The sequence below is a fragment of the Sinocyclocheilus grahami genome, unplaced genomic scaffold (assembly GCF_001515645.1).
Source record: "Sinocyclocheilus grahami isolate Dianchi unplaced genomic scaffold, SAMN03320097.WGS_v1.1 scaffold3790.1, whole genome shotgun sequence".
NCBI classification, from domain to species: domain Eukaryota; kingdom Metazoa; phylum Chordata; class Actinopteri; order Cypriniformes; family Cyprinidae; genus Sinocyclocheilus; species Sinocyclocheilus grahami.
In genome coordinates, this window is record NW_015508851.1 from 16,617 (window position 1) to 18,547 (window position 1,931).

The following is a 1,931-nucleotide window of genomic DNA, read 5'->3' on the forward strand; positions in this document are numbered from 1 at the left end:
TTTTTTTTGCCATGTCAAAATGTATTTTATTTAATTACAGTGAGAAAAACTTCTTGAAGGTAAAGAAACAAAACTGTCATTTACTCTTGACTTGGAATAGACCACAGAGCAAAATGGACCTACTTTTTTATTCTATTCTATTCTATTCTTGCCATGAGAATAGCCTCAGCTGCTGGCATGACAACGTACCTTTATTTTGAGTAAATTATGTGAGAATACATTTTTTAAAATTGAATAAGACTAAAGTTCTCATTTATGACAGTTAAAAAAATGTTTAAAAATTCCTGTATATACTCTATATGCCAAATCTAATGTGTAAAGCATGCATAAAAATCCATAATTGCTTTACTTTCTCAGAACACGCTGTTACTTGATGTTTTTCATTTGTTAATGGGATTTTTATGCTTCTCTGGCAGAAACTCAAAGCCATTGATGAACTGAAGGAGCAGCAGGCGGCCGGCAAAGTCATGCAAAAAAACCAGGTACTGTAGCAAAGCTTTATCATCTCATCTGCACCTCTCAATTAATTAAAATGAGAGCATTTTTCATTTGCACCAGTTTCTGAATTGATCACATCAGTTCATAAAAGGATTCGTTCGTTGCCTCCCAAAAGTTCATTAAGGTCAAAGTCTTAGTTTCTTTTTTATAATGCTTAATTGCTTCATTTTAATATTGTATTGCTATTGCTAATTACTGTATTAGTTTAATAATTATTATATTTTGTAATTATATGTTATATAATAATTGTAATATGTTCCCTCTTTTTACAGCTTGAGAAGATGCAGAAGGAGGCCCAGCTGTTGAAAGAGCTTGAAGACCTCGAATTAGGATTGTAAACTCACTCCACCAGTTTTTCACTTCGGTCATCAGTTTTCCAACATTGCTTCATCATACTGCTATGAATATGTATTGAGATGGTTTTTTTCACAAACTACTCATGGTCAATAAATAAGAGCCTGTTTTGCTTCTTTGAACATGGCTAATATAACAAGGACTAAATTGTCAAAAGCAATATTGCTATGCAATGTGACGTCCAGCACAAGAGAACATCCGTGAAATACGAAATAAAACAAATGTTGAAATTCAAACTGCGTGACTTTTATTATGTCTGTTGGGGAGCCGGAAGTGCTCATTTCTCCAGTGTGCAGCAACCAAAGCGGTCGCAGATTTCAACACAAACGCAGCTGAAATTGTTAACAAATAAACTCAACGGGACGAGGCGAAACCAGCTGATATTTCAGGTTTGATGAGAGCGTACCTTGTTATACTGAGTTTCGTCCCTGTAGAGTGTTTTGTCGAGTGTGTATTTGTGATATTTAGATGAGCCGGTGTTCATATTTGATCATATATCGCATGCGTGTGTGTTTATTTTACTCAAGCTTCTAGCTGTTTTGGCCTCCTTTTAATTTTTCTCTCCGTCTAAATGTATTTGTGTTAATTTTACACGTTTAGATGACTGAGGCTTTTGGGGTTTAGCGGTTTAGTCGTTTCAGGGGCCAAAAAAGCGATGCGTTTGTGCCGAAGAGCTCATCAGTTTTGTTATTGGATTGTTTTAGCTGATATTTCTTTAGTTTTCTGTTTAAAAATGTACCTTTAGCTTTAAACATCATCTGTATGAATCAAAGAGTGAATTTTCTTGGACCTAATTACGTTAGTTATATAATTTTAATAAGCAATCGTTTTGGTTTTTATTCAAAATAAATAAAAATGCAATGCTGTATGTATTGAGCTCGTTTAGTCTTTGATTTATTTATTCTGTCAAATGGCTGATGATTTACACGGCAACATCAGGATTTGCTTTGGAAATGAAAATTATTGTGTGATATTATCCGTATTTATACAAGCTTGCAAAGCAGGCTAAGACAAGCAGAAATTACATATGATGCATGTGAATGGTCAACAACATATAAATATATTTTTTCCCCTTTTTT

At 33.8% G+C, this 1,931-nt stretch overlaps 1 protein-coding gene across 1 annotated transcript in view; it reads left to right on the forward strand.

Annotated features, from left to right (window-relative positions):
- Window positions 1-1,496, forward strand: part of LOC107576488 (eukaryotic translation initiation factor 2A) — a gene marked incomplete at its 5' end in the record, with an annotated part of 2,697 nt that extends 1,201 nt beyond the window's left edge. Inside the window, 3 exons of the mRNA XM_016262657.1 lie at window positions 417-482; window positions 771-1,328; window positions 1,453-1,496. Of these exons, the coding sequence (XP_016118143.1) occupies window positions 417-482; window positions 771-836 (132 nt within the window). The remainder of the gene's footprint in view (window positions 1-416; window positions 483-770; window positions 1,329-1,452) is intronic.
- Window positions 1,497-1,931: the final 435 nt, after the last annotated feature.